Genomic DNA, 21,586 nt, shown 5'->3' with positions numbered 1-21,586 from the left:
ATGTGATATGAAAAATATGGTAAGTATAACATTACTCAATTAATAAAAATGAATATATAATAACATGTCAACTTACTATTATTAAAAAAAATGGTAATAACATATTTTTCTTTGTAAAATACAGGGTTTATTTTTTATTTTTACTACTTTGATTAATATTTTCAAGTATTTCTAAAGTTAGATTGCAATAACGAGACTTGACATTGTAAAACGGGGACATCTGATTAATTTGTTCCATGTCGATCCGTACATCAATAAAATAAAGAAATAGTTATTAGCACTCTAAATTATCATCTCCTCACAAATGTTTTTTTTTTCTTCTAATTATAGAAAGTTTGGACTACAAAATGAGATTTTTAAAGTACTAATAACAAATCCCTAAAATAAAGTACAACTTCGTATTGAAAAGGGGAATCTGGATTGCAAAATGAAATTATCAGCACAATATGATATCTTATCCTTGACTATATTAGTATATCTATATATGTTGCAGCGCCAATGCTACAGATCACCAATTCAAGCTGAAGCATTTTCTGAAGGCTTCCCCATTTCAATTGTAAGTAGTTAATTCCTTATACTTGGCTTAGTATTTCTTTCTTTATTTTCTCATACACATACATGATCGTGATCTAACTAATAAAATCTGGTTTGGAAAAATTGACAGATTTAGAAGCATGGCAGCTGCGTCTAGTACCATAATTGTTCCTCAAATCCTCGACGGAGAGCACGATTATAAGGATTGGAGTGTCCATGTCAAAACCTATCTGCTCTCTAAAGATCTTTGGGACGTTGTTGAAACAAACAGTAAACCCAAGTTTAAGGCTTGGAGGAAGAATAATGCCGAAGCTTTGCATGCAATCCAACTTTCTTGTGGGCCCCGTACTTTTACTTCTATCCGTGACAAAACCACCGCCAAAGCTGCTTGGGATACTTTGGAAGCACAGTTCAACCCAGAAAAAAGAAACTTGTGAGTTGTTATTTCTTATACTTGCTTCACTATTTCTTTCCTTGAATTCATATATAAACACATGATCATGATCTACATATAATAAAATTTCCTTTGGATAAATTGACAGATTGAGCATGGCAGAGTACAACCGAGAAGAAATCTCAGGTATCTATCATCAAAATCAAAGAATTAAATGCATATGAAAGTTCTCTTGCTTTCTTTGTGTGTAAGGAATGCATAATCGCTCATTATCGATCAATTATCAAGGGTGGAACCATGATGAATAAATGGACGTGCTTGCAAGGCTTTATCTCAAACCTTGATATCAAATTCAAGGGGTAGTGACCATCAACTCTTGATGATTAGTTGATCAAAAGAATGAGACTTAACTTGTTTATCAGTATACTGTGCATTATTTTCTTTTATTTTTCTATTTAAAATTAATTTTTTTCCCCTATAATCCCTGTTTCACATTAAGGTTTTAATCTCAAAACCATATCAAATCCAAAGATTAGAGATTGTTGGGTGTGTTGGGTATCGAGTTAAAAGTTGGGTGTGAAGAGATTGTTGAGTATAAATAGAAATTAGATTAAAGTCATAACATGCTATTTACTTAAGAAGTAAGTTATTTTAAGTTACTCCACGAGAATTGAAGAAGAAAATAGTTAATATAATGTATAAAATGTGAACATTAATTACATACGTACCCTTACAGATGAGATCCAGCTGGAGTCTCGAGAGTTCTTCAATGCTGTAAGGATGGGTGAATGGTCTGGCATGGATGAGTTTCCTTCCCTACCCAATGCATTAACAATACAGGATGCACTGGGGACAGCTCTTCACAACGCAGTAATATTCGGGCACGAGCAAATGGTGGAAGAGCTGGTGCAGTTGATGACGGAGGAACAGTTGGAGATTAAAGATGGTCATGGTTGGACGGCTCTTGCTTATGCTGCTAGAGACAACCTCAAGATGGTAAAATGCATGGTTACGAAGAGCAAGAAACTACTTGGTATTGCCGAAGAGGGCCGCCAAATGATTCCGATTCTCATCGCTGCTATGTATGACCGATGGGATATAGTTCGGTACCTCTACTCTCTCACTAGCGAAGATCTAGAGGCTGATAAAGGCCCTGATAGCTCTCAACTTCTTGTCTTTTGTCTTTTTGCCAAACAATTTGGTAACCTAACTACTCTTAACCGAATCAAATTTTCTGCAGTGTGTGTGTATATATTATACAGGTTTTTTATGCAAATGGATCTCCATTTAAAAAAAAATGGAGATTAGGTGTGAAACTCACTCCACATTGAATTTCAACGATCCAAACCGTCTATTTTGTAAGTCTCGATTCATAGATCATCCTTACAAAAATTCAATTCAATCCAAAACAATTTGTCTATTTAATTATCAAGATAAAATTTCATTGTTTCTTATATAACAAAGTATTCGTTAATTTCTTTGAACTCGATTACATATCTTAAATATTTTCAATTTGGCTAATATTTTGTAAGGATGATCTATGAGGTGCAACTTGAAAAATAGATGGTTTGGGTCGTTAAAGTTTGATGTGGTGTGGATCCTACAACTAATTCCGATTTTTATAAAAAAAATAGGGATCTTCCTTAAAGGCTTCCTATATATATATATATATATATAAAGTGCGGAAGTAAAACATAAAATAGCAGCAGGAGGCATAGCCGTCCATATAATTTAAAGTGCAGAAATAAAACATATAAAAACAGAGTAGCATATCAAAATAATAAATTAAATGTAATGATGCAAATATATTTTGAAAATAAGTTTTATTGAAAACTTACTGCAATGCAGATTACAAACTGATGTTGCCTAATGGCAAATGAAACAAGTAAACAAGGTGGAGCTCGCAGGCATCCTGAATAATATATGTATTACAAGTGTTTGGAAAATAATCTCAGAGAGATGTGGTTGAACTGAGTTCTTGAGTTAAAAACTTATATCTCTTCTGAAGATGAGTTCCTCTTTTATAGAGGGAGGAGAATGGTTGAAGAATGCCAATTTGATCCGGGAATCTCGCTGGTCGAGAGGAGAAGGCTGGCAAAGCTGTCTGACTGATGGATCTCTACTGTGGAGTCACGATGTTACTTTTACAAAAGCTGAATAAATAGTGAAGATGCTTTGATTCTTTTACAAAAGTTAAAAGAATAGTGACCTTTTTGTTTTTCACTATTGTGAATAGTGACATTTTTGTTTTCACTATTGTGAATAGTGACCTTTTTGTTTTTCACTATTTGAAGAATAATGCTTCGGTTTTTGCGGAAGATATGAAAGCAGCTACTGCTGATGATGTTGCTGGGCTGACATAATCACATGGGCAAATATTGCTTTTCAGATATCAAATGGGTCCTGGGCATCTTGAAAATCTGCTTGATCAGCCCATTTGGCGGGAAGCTGAGACGAGGCATCAGAATTATCTGAATCTGAGTCTGAACCTTTTTTCTTTTGCAGCAATGCTGCTTCCGCCATTAGCAGATGAGCCATATCCAGCAGTTGGGTAGTTTTTTCTTTCTTTGAACTGGAGGACTTGGCTGACTTGGAAATTCCTTTGAGAGAGGAAGATGGACTAATGTCTGATAAGGACTGAACTGGTTCCTGAGCTTTTGGTAATTCAGGAAATTGCTGATGAACTGGCAAAGCTTGTGAGGACGAAGATGAAACTTTGATTGGCAGTGCCTGAAAAGATGCCTGGGGAAATTCCACTTTTACAAGATCAATAATTTTTTGGTGGTTGAATTTATCCCACCATTTTACCCATCTGGTTCTGTAAATACCACCGGTGTCCATTTCAAAGTTCCATTTGAGAATCCATGGGATCTTGTACTTGGCCATGAGCAGTGAAAAAATAGTAACTCTGTTGTCGAAACGACTTCTGTCAAAACTGGGCTGGAAGTTGTTTGTGAGAACATGACGAAGGTCATCTGGAATGATGGAAGAGCTTGGGCCATGGGAAGCCCACCAATCTGGAAACCATGCAGGAAACCGCAATCTGAAATTCTTATCAAAAGTTATGAACCATGAATGACTAAAGTCTTCTGTCTGGTGGAGAAAAATGTTGGTCCATGCTTGGATATAATCATAGTAATTGTAATGATTGTTTGGGATGAGAACATGCTGAGTATGAAGGGGTTTTGTGTGAAAAAGGGGAATTCCCCATTCGAGTTCGGTAAGGAATTTTCCAATATGGAGTGAATGATACAATATTTTGTTTTGGTGAGTGGTACTGTAAATTGGCTTAATAGCAATGCTTTCTGTTTCTGAAAGGATAGCCTGGTAATATTTTAGGCTTTTATAGGATTCAGTTGGTAAGAAATGAAAATTTGGTGGAAGGAGTAATTTGGCAATGCGCTCTGGGGGTTGGTTTTTGTCAATATGAAGAGGAATGTTAAAAAGCTTTTCAGAATGAGGGTTCTGGACATATGGTGATGTTTTAGCATAGCTAGGTGTTTTTGGTTGTGAGGGAGCTGGAGAACGAACTGATGAGTAAGGATCATAAGGGGTGGCTAAGGCCGTTTGGTAATTTGGTCGGATATTTCCTACTGTTGATCCTAAGGGAGTAAATCTGTTTGTAATGGCGAGGGCCGATGAAGAGTCGAGAATAGACTCTTGTTTTACTGGTGCTGGGGTTTGGGTAAGGGTGGCCGGGAGCCTTCGTTGTTGAGTAGGATTAGTACCCATTCTTCCCCTGCAAAAATTCTCTGGTTAGAAAATCTGGGATGCAATTCTGGCTGCCTTTAATGTATTCAATATCAAAATCAAAAATACTTAATATGGCTTGCCAGCGTGCAAAAATCTGTTTTGATGCAATATTTTGAACATCTTTTTGTAAAACATGTTTTGCAGATTTGCAATCAACACGAACTAAAAATTTTTGATTTAATAAATCATCTTGGAATTTGCTAATACATAATACAATAGATAAAATCTCTTTTTTAATAGTACTATAATTAGCTTGAGCCGAATTCCAAACTCCTGAATGGAAACGAACAATTTGTTCAGAAGCTTCGGAAGAAATTTTTTGTTTAAGGATACCTCCATAACCGATTTCAGATGCGTCGGTTTCGACTATTTTGAGAGAGCCGGGAGTTGGAATGCCAAGGCAAGGCAAAGTCTTGACATGATTTTTGATCTGTTTGACAATGGAAGTATGATTTTGTGACCATGATGGAGGATTTTCCTTGAGACGATCAAACAAGGGCTTACATTGTTGACGCAGATGAGGATAAAATTCTGAAACATAATTGAGAGATCCAAGGAATCTTTGAAGCTGGGTTTTATCAATAATTTGATCTGGAAATTTATCAGCAAACTGGATGACTCGATCTATTGGTTGAATGGTAGACCTGTAAATATGGTAACCTAAAAATCTAACTTTGGTTTGAAATAACTTAATCTTAGATGCCGAAACAACTAACCCATTGGACCTAATGATCCTAACAAATGCATGCAAATGCTTCCAATGCTCTTCTATTGATTTTGAGAAAATTAATACATCATCAATATAAACAATCGAAAAATGGCTGTATTGATTAAAAATTTCATTCATGATATTTTGAAATTCACTTGGTGCATTTTTCAAGCCGAAAGGCATTACATTCCACTCGTAATGTCCGAAAGGAGTTACAAAAGCAGTTTTGTATTTATCAGATTCATGAATTTGAATTTGCCAAAAACCTGATTTCATATCAAATTTAGAAAAAACAGTGGCCTGAGAAAGTCTTTTTATCAAATCTCTTTTGTTAGGAATTGGATATCGGATCCATTCTAAAACATCATTCAATGGTTTGTAGTTGATAACCAGTCGTGGAGCACCGCGTTCTAATTCTGCGTTTTTCTGGACATAAAAAGCAGGACATGACCATGGAGATTTGCTTTTACGGATAATTCCTTTTTCTAAAAGTTGATTAATTTCAGTTTTACAAAACTCTAAAACTTCCTGATTCATTTGAATCGGTCGTGCCTTTGTGGGGATTTTTGACTCAATAAAATCTTTAACATAAGGTAGTTTAACAATATGTTGTTTTCTGTGCCAAAAAGCATTTGGAAGATCGGAACAAATTTCTTTAGTAAGCTTATCAGAAAACTGGCGAATAGAATCTAATAAAGATTTGTTTGTTAATTGTTCTTCAATTCTTTTGTGAAGAATTTCTTCCTGTAAAAAAGCAATTTGTTGGGATTTTGCAGTAATCTGGTTGAGAGTTTTCGAAACATTATCTTTTTGAAGTTGTTTTAACTTTTTAAGATCTGTTTCCATGCAAAATTCAAAAGTAATGTTTTGGCCAAAAACCTTGGTAGAAATACAGTTATGATGAACTTTGAAAGGATAAATTAATGCAATGAAAGGGAGTCCCAAAATAACTGGATCAGAAATATTTTTGATTAAAACAAATGGAGTTTTAAAACAAATATTTTGTTGACAAACATGGGCTTTGGGAATTTCATATTTTAATTTCATCGGGGATTGATTTGCAGCGCTAAGTGTTTCCGTAGACTTGTGAAAATATTTAGTAGGTATTAATCCTTCTTGAATGCAATTTAAATCTGCACCTGAATCAATTAAAGCGATGGTTTCTAAATGAAAATCTTCGATTACTATCGTAACTTTAGAATACCATTTTCGAATTCTTATTTTATCTAAAAGACTTAAAACAAGTTCTTTTGAAGAAGAAGATTTAGCCGAGTGAGCGTCAGAATCGGAATTTGAGGAAGAACCATTTTGTTCTTGGACGAGTTCTTGCGTACGTACTCTACTGAGTTGTGAACGAATTTCGGTATTTTCGGATTTTAAAAACTTAATTTCCGATTTGATTTGATTAACTTCTTTTTGCAAATCTTTGAGGGTGATCTCCTTTTTGGATTTATTAAAACGTTCCAAAGTGGTACTGAGAGAAATCTTTTGAGAAGAAGTTTGACTAGTGCCAGGTTCATGAGAAGAAATCAAATTTTTGAGTTTTTTCAAATAAAAAGATTTTAAATCAGGGTCATCGACTTTACTAATTAATTCCATTAAAAACTCTTCTTGTTCTTCTTGCTTATTAAGCACTGAAATTTTATTACAACAAGTGTCCGTGCACCCAAACTTAATGTTTGGCGAGGAGACGTCGCTAGAACTGCTAGAGTCGGAGACGGAAAAATCGGGATTTTTATCAGATTGACTAGAGTCGGTATTTCTAATTTCTAAAGCCTGGATAAGTTGAACCTTCTCTTCTTCAGAGATTTTTAGTTGGTTAATAACCTTTTTAACCTTGCATTTATTTGCATAATGACCAAATTTACCACACTTGTAACACTTTCCCTTTTGAAAATCTTTTTTGGACTTTCGAAAAGGTTTTTTGTTTGAAGATGGTTTTTCATAAAATTTATTTGTCTGAAAAGGTTTGTTGGAAGATCTTTTGTTTTTATAAAATCTGGATTGATGTTTAGAAAACTTGCTGGTTTGTTGAGCTTTTTTCTTTTTACTCGAAGGAGCGATTGGAGGTAAACCATATTGTTCACAAAATGTTCCAAGTTCGTATTTAGCAATAGATTTATCTTTATGAACTTGTTTTGAAATCTTCATGTCGATACACATTTTCAATCCTTCCTTTTGAATAACATTAACTATGTTACCATAAGTAAGGGTATGATAAGGTATGACACCTTCTTCATTTACTAAAACATTTCGAATTTTGTGAGCAAAAAGATTTGGTAAACCATTGATAAATTTTTCTTTCCAAAAAGGTTGATTACTATCTTCCCGAAGCATAACTCTGGATATGAAAACATCTTTATACCATCTGAAATCACTTAAGGTTGGACACCTTAAATTACTCAGTTGGTCGTGAATACGCGTAGTAACGTTGCTGGGTGTTCCTATAAAGTGTTCTATAATCGTATAAAGTAAAGTATTTACTCCGTCGGGTATTCCCTGTCCTATCGTTTCGTCAAAAATGGGAAATCCTTCCTCATCTTTTTTGACCGCAAAGCGTATTTCATCTCTGGACTGAGAAGTTAAGTGCTTCTCCCACCAAGAATGAAGCATTCCGGTGAAACCAGTGACGAGAAGATCAACGATTTGTGTTTGTGTAAAATTGTGATTTGAAATGTAGCTATTAGCAACCATGGACATGTGTTGAAGTTTGTTCAAAAGTTCTTGTTCGGATAAGCCATCTATGTTCCACTCATAAAGTTTGTCGGCTGAAACTGAAAATTGATTTTGAATATTTCGTTCTTCAAATTGAAGGTCAGGAGGAGTTGGCCTGGGATACCAGTTTTTTGTGAGAGAAGTAGGGTTGACCGGATGAGTACGAATACGTTTTAAATCAAAAGTTGGTTGAAGATCAATGTTTTGAAAAATATTTTCAATATTTTGGATAGCAGAACTAGTTTCCGTGTCCTGAGAAGAATCAGAAGTATTTTCTTCTTCGACAGAAACATCATTGTTTTGCAAAACATTAACAACTTTTTCTTTTTTGAGCTCAGTGAGCATATGATCAATTTTTTGTAAAGTAGTCATGGATTTTAAAGCAGTGGAACTTGAAGCAGTATCAGTAAAATTTACTAATGGTTTTTCTTTTGGAGAAGATTTTGGTTGAGACAATTTGTCGATTTTGGTTTCGATTTTGTCTAACTGTTTTCCAATAGTATGAAGACTTTGGTTTGTAAAATTGTTCTGTTCAATGACAGGTTTAAAACCAGAATCTTCTTTTGGAATTTTGAAAGGGGTTGCGGGGATGTTGGTATTACCAGTGGAAATCAAAATAGTTTCTTTGGGAGGATGACTGGAAGAAATCAAAGTTTTGTCTTCCTTAACCCAATTTTCTTTGGTAACAACCGTAACTTTATTTTTTGTTTCAAAATGTTTTTCAATAAAATCAAAGAAAGATATTTCAAATTGGTATTGTTCTACAAAAGCTTTCCATTCGGCATATATGGCTAGCTTTTCTTCATCACAATACTTTTTTCTAAAAATATTTCTTCTGGGGATGTTTTCCTCAGAAGCGATGTCAGCTTTAAGCTTCCTCCATCGGATTTTATGTGGTTTATTTAAAACAAGTAATTGGTGATTCACCGATGTTGTTTCAAAATCAGAAGGAGTTGGAGTATATATATATAGGGTAGTGCTGTCAACACATCTATTTTTATTTCTACACCTCTCTCAATTTTCGGCGGTTAGATCGAATGAACTGAAGAAGATCAATGACAAAAAATTAACAAATGTGCATTTGAGGTAAAAAAATAGGTGTGTGAATTGCACTTTCCTATATATATATATATGTGGCTAATTCTCATTTTACTACCCTAAAGTATCATGGTTTTCAAACTTTCATACATCAAGATTTTTTCATCTCAATGTCATACCTAAAGTGAGGATTGTGGTACACTTTAATACTTTTATTAGGCTTTTCGTCAGAACCTAAGTTAACGTGTGACTTGGCGCTCACGTGGATAATGAATGGGCATCACATGTCAATATGACCCCACATGGGCGCCATGTCACGAGTTAATGGAGGTTCTAATGAAAAACCTAACAAAAGTATGAAAGTGTCCTACAAATCTCACTTTAGGTATTGACATTGGGATGAAAAAAAACTTGATGTATGAAATTTTAAAAACCACAATACTTCATGATAGTAAAATGAGAAACCCTATATGTATTTATATAGCATATATATAATAATTGGTCTAAATACATACATACAGATATTGGATGGCGTTTACTTATGTGTAGCCCAGACATGGCATGTACTCGAGGCCGCGGAATATACTCCCCTTTATCTGCAATTTCTAGTATGCCCTCTGCATTTCCTAGTGGGATGTCTCTCAAATTCTGGCAACGGTGGATCTATAACTGTTAGTAATATCTTCCCTTTTCTCTTGCTAACATCAAATTTGTCAACACTATGAGAGGCATGTACAAATGTCACCTTCCACGAATTTCATAAGGTGGTTCAAATAAGATGGTCTCCTTAATATTTTTCTTAAATCATATTACAACCATAATTGGTCTTATGTCAAAGACACTATATACAAGGAGTATTTTGAATGAGGAAGTCGTATTTCTTGGTAGGTATATACATAGAGCATGCTCGTTCCATCAAATAAGATGGTCTCCTTAATATTTTCTTATACCAATGGGTACTATCATAATTGGTCTTATGTCATAGACACTATCTGCAAGGAGTATTTTGAACGAGGAAGTCATATTTCTTGATAGGTATACACATAGAGCGTGCTCGTCCCATCAATGAATTTTTTATGGATGTTCAAGATCAAGAAACTGAACAAGGCAATCAAAGGAATAGAACGGGTATGTTACATCTCAAAACTCTAATTATGGTTTGATATGTTGAAGTCCTTTCCATATGTTTTGCGCTTTTTTTTTTTGGGGACTTTTTTCAATTATCCATCTCCTTGTTTTTAGTAATTAGTTAGGTGATATATAGGTGTCATATATGATGACATATAAATTTTCTTTTAACCATTTTTCATTGAAAATGATTAGATTTTCATATGTAAATATTCAAATTAAAATTTTGAGTAAAAATGCATAAATAAAAAATTTAATTAAAATTGAAAATTAAGAAAACTAAACTAAATCTAATAACAGCTTAAATTTTTGGACTAATGAGGTTTTGTAAACAGAATATTTGATGAATTCTTATTGTTAAGACAAATCTGCATCGATTGATTAAAGAAGGGAAATATAATTATAAGTGAAGAAGAATATCATTAGACCGTATATACCAGGTGACTATTACATACTTTTTGTGTTTATAAATTGTCTCATAACAAAACAAAATAATGGAACAAAAAACAAACGAAACATTTCATGCATATAAATATATTTAAAATATGTAATTTGCGTTACGATGAAAAAGCCTTTCACCTGTACAGAGGCTAGCAGTTTCTCTTTGTTTGGTCTCATTGGACGAGACATGCACTGCCCACCCTGAACAGGCGCTTTTTTTATTTTTTTATTTTTTTTGGGGTCATAGTTAAATAGGTTTCTAAGGTGGGAATGGAGCTTGATTTTCGCTATTGCACTAGCCCTCCTCAACCAGCACTCAACTATGTACGACCCTTTTTTCAACTCACTAACAGGGAAAACTGACTGTTGTTTTGACGGCTGCATGAATAACAAATAAATCATTACTCTATGCAAAGTGAACACAAAAAAAACATTACAAATTTTTGGAACGTGCATAATAAATAAAAAGTCTTTTATTTGTACAATACATTGTAAATATTTCTTAACATTTATAATGAAAGCAACATATGCAATACGTCTTTTGGAGCACGTAGAGCCTGTGATTAAAAAAATGTCTTTAGCATGCACGAGTGCGTGCAAAAGGCTAGTCTTATGCCATATATCATCTAATCAGCATATAAATAAGATTCGTATTTAATTTTTCTAATTTGCTTATGCCATTGCCAAATATCATCTAATCAGCACATAAACAATTTTGGAAGCAAAGTTTGATTTAAAATTTGTGTCGCAGTCTTCGGTTTATTACAAGGACTTCCATCGAGGCTTTCAAAGTTTTTGGGTACGTGGACATTAATTAATTTATTTTTTATGAAAAATTATGCACACAATTAACTTCTCATATCAAATTCAATCAGCTCCTATTTTTCATTTGTTGAAACTATCGATTTATATATTTATTAGTAAAAATGTGGTTGTGAGTTGTAAAATTGTTTTGAATGTCAACCTAGGAATCAGCCATGTTCGTGAACTGAAAATAACCCATGCTCAATTAGACTTAATGTTGTGCTTCATGCGTGACGTGGTAGAACTTTTAAATCATCAAAAAATGAGGGATGGCCTTGTGTACGAAGCAGTATACAGTGCTGTCCAAAATGGGACTGTTGAGATCGTTAAAATTCTCTGTGAAGCCAGACCAGAGTTATTGTTCAGAGGCTTAGAGGACGGAAAGAACATATTTCATTATGCTGTTGAATGCCGTCAAGAAAATGTTTATAGCCTTATATACGAGGTTGGTAAAAGAAATCTCATTACGACTTTGAGAGATAATTCCGACAACAGCATACTACATTATGCGGGGATGTTATCTCCATTAGCAAGCAAAAAGCTTGATGGTATTGCAGGTGCAGCCTTGCAAATGCAGAGAGAAAGGCAATGGTACAAGGTTAGAATTATTTTTTATTATTCTTGTACGCTTAATTACATTTATGACCCCTGAAATTCAATCCGCATACTTAACCTCACGAAATTCAAATTGTGTCACTTAATACCTTGAAATTTAACTTCTTTCTTGCTTTGTTCCGTGCCATTGCCGTATAAGAATAATATAAATTGTACCTCATTATATTCATTATTCATGTATCAAATGAAGCATTTTTTTTTCCTTTATAATTACTGAAAGAACACGATCACCTCATATCACTACGATGTATAATTTTTTGTTCAATGAAATGCAGGAGGTAGAGAGTATTGTGGTTCCACTCTCGAGAGCCTCAAATTTAAACAAAGATGGTTTGACACCCCCTCAATTATTTACCGAGGAACACAAGGAGTTGCTCGAGGGTGGAGAAAGGTGGATGAGAAGTGCAGCAAAATCTTATACAGTTGTCAATGCCCTCATTATTACAATCATGTTTGCTGCAGCATTCACAGTTCCTGGTGGAAACAACCAAGTAACAGGGTTTCCCATATTCTTAAAAGGAAAGGTATTTATGGTTTTTATAGGTTCAGATGCTATTTCGCTCTTTTCTTCCGCAACTTCAGCATTGATATTTTTGGGTATCCTTACATCGCGTTATACTGAAGATGATTTCCTCAAATCCTTACCCACAAAGATGATACTAGGCCTTTCCTCACTCTTGATCTCCATCGCCACCATGATGGTTGCCTTTTCTTCTGCCTTATTCATCATGTTTCAGGATAAATCATGGTTTACTTATCCATTCATTTTCCTTGCTAATATACCTGTCACTTTATTTATTTGGATGCAATTTCCTTTGCTCGTTAAGATTTTCAAGTCTACTTATTGTGAACGAGTATTCGATAGGAAAATCAAACACTGGATATAAATTCTTGATGGGTTATACGATATACTAATTGTGTAATTGTAGTAATGTAATGTTTTCACTTCTAAGAAAGCTTGTATGCATTGTACACACTACAAAGTGTTTGGTTCCTATAATAAAAACCCCATTGTTCAATTTGTTTTATTTGTTCTCCAGAAGATATAAATAATTTAATTGGAAAACTTGAAGAAAGTTGAAGTTCCACCATAAAACTCATTGGTAATATGGTCTTGGATCATATATTTATGAATATGCGATTGAAGTTGGAAAAGGAATGGAAGTCTTGGATCGAATCACCATGGCAGTCAGGTATAACGAACGAGGGTTCTGATGCAACTCCAGCAGCGGTAACAAACATGACTCTGTAATGTACTTCCTAAAAATGTGATTATTTTGCTTGTCCTGCCATTTCCGTTCTTTCACTGTATTCCACTTGGACATGCACCTTAGCGGACCACGTTCCTTTTGACAAGATTCAAATACGATTTTTAGATTGAAAACATGGAGCAGGTAAGTTTCTAAAAATGTTTTCATGTACCCAAACTAAAAATACCTCATTGTTCCAAACTGCCGCAGCAACGTGACTCTTAAAACTCTTTAGCAATGATGCATCTGTCGGCCCTCCTGGAAAAGGCTCTGTCACTTCAGCATCGACCCCAACATCTATATCGTCTGTAGCTGAGACGCTGGCCCCAGCATTTGTATCGTCTTTAACTATGACGATGGCCCCAACATTTGTGTCGTCCGTAGCTTGGATGTTGCCTACGACACCATCAAAAGATGGTTTATCCTCTACGGAATCATTAACCACCTATGATTCATTAGAGGAGGCAGCCCTTCGCTTCCGCGCAGATGCAGGGGGATGTACCGGAATATTTTCTCATTAGCATTACTTTTCTTAGATGATCTTGCAGCCTCCTTCGTTTTTCTTGCCTTCTTCATAGCTAGAATTAATTAAGAAAAGTAAAAAAGAAAACAATTCCGGCTTCCTATTAGAGAAGCATTTTTGTGGAAGAACATACAAGGAATCTTTTTCTGGTGTTCTGCTAACAAATAAAAGGTATAATATAACTGGAAACTTGAAAGGAACCTATTACACTTAATCATGCGTCGACGTAGAAATTTTGTCAGCAAGTAAAATGTTCATGTATGTATAAACAACAACAATAACCAAGCTTTATCTCACTAAGTGGGGTCGGGTGTATGAATCCTAGAACGCCAATGTGCTCTATCACACTGATACAAGTATAACACAATCAATTAGCAGACTGCTCAGCTTTGTAATTGCTAAATTATTGCCCCCTCAAATGATTTCTTGTTTAAGAAAAGCCAGTTAATTAGACACTTGTGAATGTAATTAGTAATACATTAATTTGGTAACCTATTTGTAGACATCGAAATTTCAGTAAAACAAATGTTCACCAATGCATTAAAGTTTTGACGTGTTAAGGCATACATGGCATACGCCACGTGTTGTACAAATTGTACACATGGCGTGTGACTCAACAAAATAGGAAGAAATACCCTTGAAGGATTAAACAAGTTTTTCTTCTCATTTTGGGCAATGACAAGGCAAGTACATTTCAATCCATTGAGGATCAAAACAAGTTTTTCTTCTCATGTTGGGCAATGACAAGGCAAGCACACTTCAATCCATTACGGATCAAAGCAAGTTTTTCTCATTTGGGCAATGACAAAGCATACACATTTCAAGTTTAAAATGGTGTTAAGTGGGAAATTAGGCCATAAGTTAGACCACTTCAAGTTTAAAATGGTATTAAGTGGGAAATTAGGCCATAAGTTACACCACTTCAATTTCAATATTGCATTAAGTGGGAAATTAGGCCATAAGTTACACCACTTCAAGTTTAAAATGGTATTAAGTGGGAAATTAGGCCATAAGTTACACCACTTCAATTTCAATATTGCATTAAGTGAGAAAATTAGGCAATGGTGCTTGGAAAGGAAAAAAATATTTTGTGGTGGTGATTCATTCTCAAAGCCTATAAATAGGCTTCTCCATCAAGGTATCAAGCATCAACCAATTCACAAATACATTTCTCTACTCCCAAATTGGAAGAGAATTCCCCAAATCCTTGAAGCTTTGAAACTCCAAAGCTTCCAACCATCCAAATTCCCAAGAAAAGCCAACACACACCAAAACCAATTCACAAATACATTTCTCTACACACCAAAACCTTGAAGCCTTAAAGTTCTAAAGCTCTCAAGAAAATCCCGAAGGATCAAGAAAGCACTCTTCGTTTCTTCGTCAAATCCTCCTTCAAGATCAAGCCCCAACGGCCCTTGAAGAACTTCCACCAACTCAAGATCAAGCCCCGACGGCCCTTGAAGAAAGTGTTCATTGTTCATCAACTGTTCATCCTAAGATCAAGCCCCAACGGCCCTTTGGATCAACAACCTCAACAAATCCACACATCCAATCGTTCTTCAAGATTAAGCCCAAAAGCCCTTGAAGATCCGCTCATCCATCAACCTTCAAGATCAAGCCCAAAAGCCCTTGAACAAATCCACACAACCATTATTCAAGATCAAGCCCCGACGGCCCTTGAAGAAAGTGTTCATCGTTCATCCTAAGATCAAGCCCCAACGGCCCCTTGGATCAACAGCACAAACAAATCCACACATCCAATCGTTCTTCAAGACTAAGCCCAAAAGCCCTTGAAGATCTGCTCATCCATCAACATTCAAGATTAAGCCCAAAAGCCCTTGAAGATCCGCTCATCCATCAACCTTCAAGATCAAGCCCAAAAGCCCTTGAAGAAATCCACACAACCATTATTCAAGATCAAGCCCCGACGGCCCTTGAAGAAAGTGTTCATCATTCATCCTAAGATCAAGCCCCAACGGCCCCTTGGATCAACAGCACAAACAAATCCACACATCCAATCGTTCTTCAAGATCAAGCCCAAAAGCCCTTGAAAATCTGCTCATCCATCAACCTTCAAGATCAAGCCCAAAAGCCCTTGAAGAAATCCATACACCCATTCTTCAAGATCAAGCCCAACACTCCTTGAAGATCCGTTCATCAACTGTTCATCCTTAGATCAAGCCCCGACGGCCCTTTGGATCAACAACTCATCCACAAACCTACACCCCACGAAGATAGAATCAGAGGACCAAATTTGAGAGAGATCGTAACCCCAAAATCATAAACACAAAAATATTATTTTGTACACGTTATTCTGGTTTCTTGTTTCAAGGAATCTTCCGTGTTCACACTATTTTCTACGGTTCCATTTCCACAAGAATTTCAAAATTTTGAACTTGTTCTAACACAACCAGAAAGCAGATGAACATTTTGAACTTTTTCAGAAACCTAAAAGCCCCAAATGCACAGAAACAGAGAAACCCAAATTTGACAGATACCCTAAACCCCCAAATTGACAGAAAGCAACAAGTGCAGACCAGAAGATGATAAACAAAGAAAAAGAAGTAAAAATTGAAGAATCCAATCGACTGGTATGAAAGAAAATTGAATAGAACAAATGGGTTTCGTACCTGATTCTCCTCCAGTAACGACGTTCCTGGCAATAGAAAATTGAATAGAACAAATGGGTTTCGTACCAAGACACAACTTTTTGGACCAGATCAAAACTTTGCGTTTTGGCGTGGGGTAAAAGTAAATGTGAAAATATGCAAGTGTTCGACCAAAAAAACACAAAGAATGCTAGAAAGATTAAGGGCTTCTTTGATATTCTATTAGAAAATTTTTATCATTTCTTAAAATATTTTTTAAGAATTTTTCTTGAAAATATTTTCTTTACAACCCAAAAACTTATTTGGTATGCGATTTAAACTGGACAAAGATATCCAAAAAGTGGAGATCAATGAAGAAAGAGAAGAGATGAGAAAAGAAAGTAAGACATGATTGAAGGAAAGAAAAAGAAGGGAGAGGATTGAAGGAGATAGAGAGGAAGATGGGTGAGAGAAAAAACCGAGAGAATGAAGAGAGTGGATTGGAGGAGAGACGAAAAGGTACAAAAAGGAGAAAGGGGAGATAGAAAGAAGAAAAGAGATAGATAGATTTGGAGTGGAAGGGGAGGAGAGAGGGAAGATAAAAGAGCGAATTTAAGTTTAAAAACTCTAAAAACTCACTTTTTTTTTTTGATAATAAACTATATTTTTTAGTTAATCTTGAGTTCAATTTTTTTAAAATAGTCATACCAAATAAGTTTTTAAGGCCTAAAACTTGAAAATTGTTTTTTAATTTAAAAAGTTGAATTCAAGTAGAGTACCAAATATGTCTTAAATTTTTAAACAATTTTTTTGTTGATTAAAAGATGTGGTGGTTGATGGTTTGACTTTTGTTTTAATGATTTTAAAATGAATCCAATTACCAACTGTCATATCATATGATCTAGAAAACATAATCTAAATATTCAGTCACTCTAGCATCACAACAAAAAAAAAAAAAAAAAAACCACAAGATCCTCGGAGGAAATGAATCCCTTATTTCGATGTTTTTGGAAGAGTAGTGCCACTTGAGCACATTATAAAATAGTTTTTTTTAGCCAAAATGGTCTCTAAGGTTAGCATAATTAATTTTGATTCATGAGATTTGAATCAATAGAAGTGGTCATTAGTTTGTCTACCGTCAATCATTTTTGTCATTCCGTGAAAAAATCTCCATTAAATAAGAATAAAATGACAAAAATACCCTCATTTTTTGTCAAATTATTTTGGCCATTGTTTATTACTAAGCATATTTTTCTCATTTTAGTGGACTTACTTGATACTGCTGCTTTGATCCTTAAATTATGTTGTACATAAAGTATGGATTCTAACTCCCAGCTAGGCTTACTTGATACTGCTCATTTGATCTTTAACATAATTTGTAGGCAAAGTCTGGCTTTTAAATTCCCAAGTCCCAGCTAAGCTTACTTGATATTGCTGCTTTGATCCTTAAATTAATTTGTACGCCAAGTATGGCTTTTAACTTCTAGCTAGGCTTACTTGATACTACTCCTTTGATCCTTATATTAATTTGTAGGCAAAGTATGGCTTCTAAATTTCCAGTTCCTCGCTAGGCTTACTTGATGCTATTGCTTTGATCCTTAAATTAATTTCTATGCCAAGTATGGCTTCTAACTCCCAGCTAGGCTTACTTGATACTGCGCCTTTGATCCTTAGATTAATTTGTAGGCAAATTATGGCTTCTAAATTCCCAAGTCCCAGCTTGGCTTTCTTGATATTGCTGCTTTGATCCTTAAATTAATTTGATGCAAAGTATGGCTTCTCCCAACTAGGCTTACTTGATACTGCTCATTTGATCTTTAAATTAATGTGATATGAAAAATATGGTAAGTATAACATTACTCAATTAATAAAAATGAATAAGTATCATAACATGTCAACTTTCTGTTATTAAAAAAAATTGGTAATAACATATTTTTCTTTGCAAAAGACAAGGTTTTTTTATTTTTTAATATTTTATTTTGTTTTTTATTTTAATTTTTTTAACTACTTTGATTAATATTGTCAAGTATTTCTAAATTTAGATTTGTTACCATGTCAATCCATAAGCGTATATCAATAAAATATGAGAAATTAAGAATCTCCATAAAATAAGAATAAAATGACAAAAATATACTTATTTTTTTGTCAAATCATTTTGGTCCATTGTTTATTATTGAATGTATTTTTGTCATTTTAGTAGATGTACTTCATACTGCTGCTTTGATCCTTAAATTAATTTGTACGCAAATTATGGCTTCTAACTCCCAGCTAGGCTTACTTGATATTGCTCATTTAATCCTTAGATTAATTTGTAGGCAAAGTCTGGCTTCTAAATTCCCAGGTCCCAGCTAAGCTTACTTGATATTGTTGCTTGAATCCTTAAATTAATTTGTACGCCAAATATAGCTTCTAACTCTCGGCTAGGCTTACTTGATACCTGCTCATTTGATCCTTAGAGTCTGGCTTCTAATTCCCAGGTCCCGGCTAAGCTTACTTGATATTGCTGCTTTGATCCTTAAATTAATTTGTACACCAAGTATGGCTTCTAACTCCCAGCTAGACTTACTTAATACTACTCATTTGATCCTTAGATTAATTTGTAAGCAAAGTCTAGCTTCTAAATTCCCAGGTCCTAGCTAAGCTTACTTGATACTGCTGCTTTGATCTTTAAATTAATTTGAACGCCAAGTATGACTTCTAACTCCCAGCTGGGCTTACTTGATACTGCTCATTTGATCCTTAAAATTAATTTGTAGGCAAAGTCTGGCTTCTAAATTCCCAGGTCCCAGCTAAGCTTACTTGATACTGCTGCTTTGATCCTTAAATTAATTTGTACGGCAAGTATGGCTTCTAACTCCCAGCTAGGTTTACTTGATACTACTTTTTGATCTTTAGATTAATGTGATATGAAAAATATGATAAGTGCAACATTACTCAATTAATAAAAAATGAATAAGTATCATAATATGTCAATTTGCTATTATTAAAAAATGGTAATAACATATTTTTCTTTGCAAAAGACAAGGTTTTTGTTTTTGTTTTTGTTTTTTTTACTACTTTGATTACTATTGTCAAGTACCCTTTCTAATTTTAGATTTGTTACCATGTTGATCCATAAGCGTACATCAATAAAATAAGGGAATTGTTATTAGCACTCTAAATTATCATCTCACAAATGTATTTTTTCTTCTTCTTCTAATTATAGATTTTTTTTTTCCTTTGAAAGCCACTTAGTACTATGGTTTAGTGGTATTCCTCTTCACTTGTAAGTGAGAGCTCTTAGGTTCGATTCTCACTAAAAGCGAGTTTGAACAACATTATTGCTAGCATATTGTGAGGCTGAGTCCACCCCCTCCCCCTTAGTGAGATAACAACGTTTGTTCAAATAAAACAAAAAATAGAAAGTTTGGAATGCAAAATGTGATTTTTTGAGCGCCAATAACAATGCCCTAAAATAAAGGACAACTTCGTCGGCGCTAAGCAGCTAGGCACTGCCCCGATTAATGTCTAGGCGTTTGAAATTATGAAATGGTGCTTAGGCTACCTAGACCCACATAGGTGTCGATTCACTTAGAGAAAAAATAGATAACTTTCATTTTGCATTTTATTTTTTTTCAATAAATTGCAAAAGACTTGTTGAATACTTGAATGAACACACATTGTATGCTTGGTCTCCATGTTTTCACTATGTTCCCATACTTCATAATGTATATGTCATTTTATTTTGTAGTTTATGATAAAATTATATACATATATATATATATATATATTTAAGAATAAACAGACACTTACTTACACGAAATATAATAGATTTACTTAATTTCACATAGTTTGCCTACGTGCTAGGCCTCTCCTAGCCGTTTAGGCGCTAAGCTCCAGCTTACCGCCCGACTAGCACTTAGCGTCTTTTAGAACCTTAATTAAAAAGGAGCAACTTATCAGTTTATCAGCATAATATGATATCTTATCGTTGACTATTAGTGTGTGTGTGTGTGTGTGTCTATATATGTAGCAGCAACAATGCTATCGATCACCAATTCAAGCTAAGTCATTTTCTGAAGGCTTCCTCTTTTCAATTGTCAGTAGTTAATTCCTTATACTTGGTTCACTATTTCTTTCTTTATGATCTAACTAATAAAATCTGGTTGTGAAAAATTGACAGATTTAGAAGCATGGCAGCTGCGTCTAGTAATGCAATTGTTCCTCAAATCCTCGACGGAGAACACGATTATAAGGATTGGAGTGTCCGCGTCAAAACCAATTTGCTCTCTAAAGATCTTTGGGACGTTGTTGAAAGTGAACCCTTGAACAGGAATGCGTTTGGGACTTTGAGTTTAAGGCAGGCTTGGAGGAAGAATAATGCCGAAGCTTTGCATGCAATCCAACTTTCTTGCGAGCCGCGTACTTTTCCATCTATCCGTGACAAAACCACCACCAAAGCTGCTTGGGATACCTTGGAAGCACAGTTCAACCTAGAAAGATAGAAGTTGTGAGTTGTTAATTTCTTATGCTTGCTTCACTATTCCTTTCTTTGTTTTGATAAATAAACACATGATCATGATACCGATAATAACATCTCCTTTGGATAAATTGAAAGATTTAGAAGCATGGAAGCTGCGTCTAGTACTACAATTGTTCCTCAAATTCTCAACGGAGAACACGATTATAAGGATTGAAGTGTCTTCGTCAAAACCTATCTGCTTTCTAAAGATCTTTGGGATGTTGTTGAAAGTGAACCCCCTGAACAGGAAGGCGTTTGGGACTTTGAGTTTAAGGCTTGGAGGAAGAATAATGCCGAAGCTTTGCATGCAATCCAACTTTCTTGCAGGCCGCGTACTTTTCCTTCTATCCGTGACAAAACCATCGCCAAAGCTGCTTGGGATACTTTGGAAGCACAGTGCAACCCAGAAAGACAGAAGTTGTGAGTTGTTAATTTCTTATGCTTGCTTCACTATTCCTTTCTTTGTTTTCATAAATAAACACATGATCATGATACCGATAATAAAATCTCCTTTGGATAAATTGACAGATTTAGAAGCATGGCAGCTGTGTCTAGTACTACAATTGTTCCTCGAATCCTTGACGGAGAACACT

The 21,586-nt window shown here is 34.8% G+C and overlaps 2 protein-coding genes across 2 annotated transcripts in view; both read left to right on the top strand.

Moving 5' to 3' along the window:
* Positions 1 to 508: 508 nt before the first annotated feature.
* Positions 509 to 21,586, top strand: part of LOC137709289 (uncharacterized) — a 69,165-nt gene continuing 48,087 nt past the window's right edge. The window contains exons 1-3 of the mRNA XM_068448377.1: positions 509 to 556; positions 665 to 967; positions 1,077 to 1,114. Of these exons, the coding sequence (XP_068304478.1) occupies positions 675 to 967; positions 1,077 to 1,114 (331 nt within the window). The 5' untranslated portion in view covers positions 509 to 556; positions 665 to 674. The remainder of the gene's footprint in view (positions 557 to 664; positions 968 to 1,076; positions 1,115 to 21,586) is intronic.
* LOC137707641 (ankyrin repeat-containing protein ITN1-like) lies at positions 11,707 to 13,018 on the top strand. Its single transcript, XM_068446555.1, has 2 exons — positions 11,707 to 12,114; positions 12,407 to 13,018. Exons 1-2 carry the CDS (start codon positions 11,731 to 11,733, stop codon positions 13,016 to 13,018), a joined length of 996 nt encoding a protein of 331 aa, XP_068302656.1. The 5' UTR covers positions 11,707 to 11,730.

Source organism: Pyrus communis, chromosome 11, assembly GCF_963583255.1.
Source record: "Pyrus communis chromosome 11, drPyrComm1.1, whole genome shotgun sequence".
Classification (NCBI taxonomy): Eukaryota; Viridiplantae; Streptophyta; class Magnoliopsida; order Rosales; family Rosaceae; genus Pyrus; species Pyrus communis.
This window is presented reverse-complemented; position numbering and strand designations above follow the sequence as displayed.

Coding starts and splice junctions, on each gene's coding strand:
- LOC137707641 (XM_068446555.1), top strand. CDS start 11,731: ATGTTGTGCTTCATGCGTGACGTGGTAGAACTTTTAAATCATCAAAAA. Junction 12,115..12,406: donor GAGAAAGGCAATGGTACAAG/GTTAGAATTATT, acceptor AATGAAATGCAG/GAGGTAGAGAGTATTGTGGT.